The 1,786-nt window shown below is 32.9% G+C and overlaps 1 protein-coding gene across 1 annotated transcript; it reads left to right on the forward strand.

Annotated features, from left to right (window-relative positions):
- The first annotated feature begins 236 nt into the window (after positions 1–236).
- Positions 237–912, forward strand: LOC125828301 (21 kDa protein-like). The gene has a single exon (XM_049507613.1). The coding sequence runs from the start codon at positions 287–289 to the stop codon at positions 875–877; it is 591 nt and encodes a 196-aa protein (XP_049363570.1). The 5' UTR covers positions 237–286; the 3' UTR covers positions 878–912.
- Positions 913–1,786: the final 874 nt, after the last annotated feature.

Below are 1,786 nucleotides of genomic sequence, written 5' to 3' on the forward strand. Positions count from 1 at the left end.
CTAGCCCAAGGAAAAACTGAGATTCTTATAACTCTCTTCCTGAAATTAGAGTAATATACAATTGATTATGCCTTTCTAATCAATTTGTCAACATTGCTTTAACTACGATATAGAAATGGAACTTGTTTTGTATACTATTAAATGGAACAGTAGAAGCTCATCCCCATCCCCACCCCCACTTTGAGAGTTTTTGCTATAAATGCAGAACCCTTCATTCCCATTTTCATCACACTCAACTAGCTTTAATTTAGTTATTGAGAAACAAAAAGCTTAGAGAAAGAGAGAAATGGAAGGTTGTTGTAATTATAACTTTCTCATGACTGTGTTTCTTATTTTATTAGGCTTCACTACTGCAGCAAGGCCAGATTCGGGAGAAACAAATACAGAGTTTATACGAACATCATGTAAGTCAACAACTTATCCTAACCTATGTTTCAGTTCATTAACAAGCCGTTCAAGTGTTATTGGAGTTTCTCCACAACTTCTAGCACATGAATCCCTCTCCGTTAGCATCGAAACAGCCCAATCAACATCCGCCATGATGATCAAAGTGGCACACAGTCGAGGCATGACGCCTAGAGAGGTAGGCGCCATGCAAGACTGTGTGGAGGAATTAAGTGACACAGTAAGTGAACTCAGAAAATCTTTAGGAGAAATGAAGCAATTAAGGGGAAGAGATTTTGACATGAAAATGAGTGATATTCAAACATGGGTAAGTGCTGCCTTAACCAACGAAGACACCTGCACCGAAGGGTTTGCCGGAAAATCGATGAACGGAAAACTTAAGACAGTTGTGAGGGGAAAGATTGTTGAAGTTGCACATATGACAAGCAATGCTTTGGCTTTGATCAACACCCTTGATGCCCTTCATGGCTAATTAAAGTAATTAATTAAAACGACAATTAAGTATATATGTATAATTATATAATCTTCTTTTAGAAAGAGTGCATGCTTAATTAGTTGATTGCTGTAATAGATAAGATCATATGTTTGTGATGAATTTCTTAAGTAAAATTGTTCCGAATGCATTTGTTCAAATGTTGGTCCAATTTACTTAATGAGACCAGAGTACTATCTTCGAAAATCTATTTCTCCCCATGTTTTACTTTATGTCATATAGTTACCCATAATTCATTTCAATTTAAATATTTTAGAGTGACTGGGGACGGCATAATTAAAGAAAATAGGAAAGACTTTTATGTTTTGTGATTTTAAAATAAGATAGAATAATGTCTTATCATAGTAAACAAGTCGGGTAAAATGTTCAAGTTAAACAGTTATCATTATTTATATTTATATTACTTTAAAAACTAGAATTTCCTAACTTAAATATTAAATTATTATAATATCCCAACTAAAAACACTTAATTTAGTATATTTTCTATATTTTACATTTATATTTATTTATTTATATATTATATCAAAAGCAAACATTTGTTCACATTGAAAAGTTGTGGGTTTTCTGAAGGGTTGTGATTTTTCGAAAGAGTTGTGACTTTTTCGAAGGGTTACAACTTTTTCTAAGGGTTGTGACATTTCCAATGAGTTGTGACTTTTTTTGATGAATTCTGACTTTTTCAAAGGGTTGCAACTTTTTCAAAGGATTATGACTTGTGAAATTTAGTGAATTATTGATCGAATTGCATAGAAGGTAAGAACACTGATATGTGGCTAAGAACACTGGAAAATATTCATGAGAAAAGAATGTGTACTACTTCCCTTGATTTATTCATTCTATACAATGGGATCACTTATATACAATATTTCTAACCGACTCAGCTCTAAC

Source organism: Solanum verrucosum, unplaced genomic scaffold, assembly GCF_900185275.1.
Source record: "Solanum verrucosum unplaced genomic scaffold, falcon-dt-bn FXZP01000047.1, whole genome shotgun sequence".
Lineage (NCBI taxonomy): Eukaryota > Viridiplantae > Streptophyta > Magnoliopsida > Solanales > Solanaceae > Solanum > Solanum verrucosum.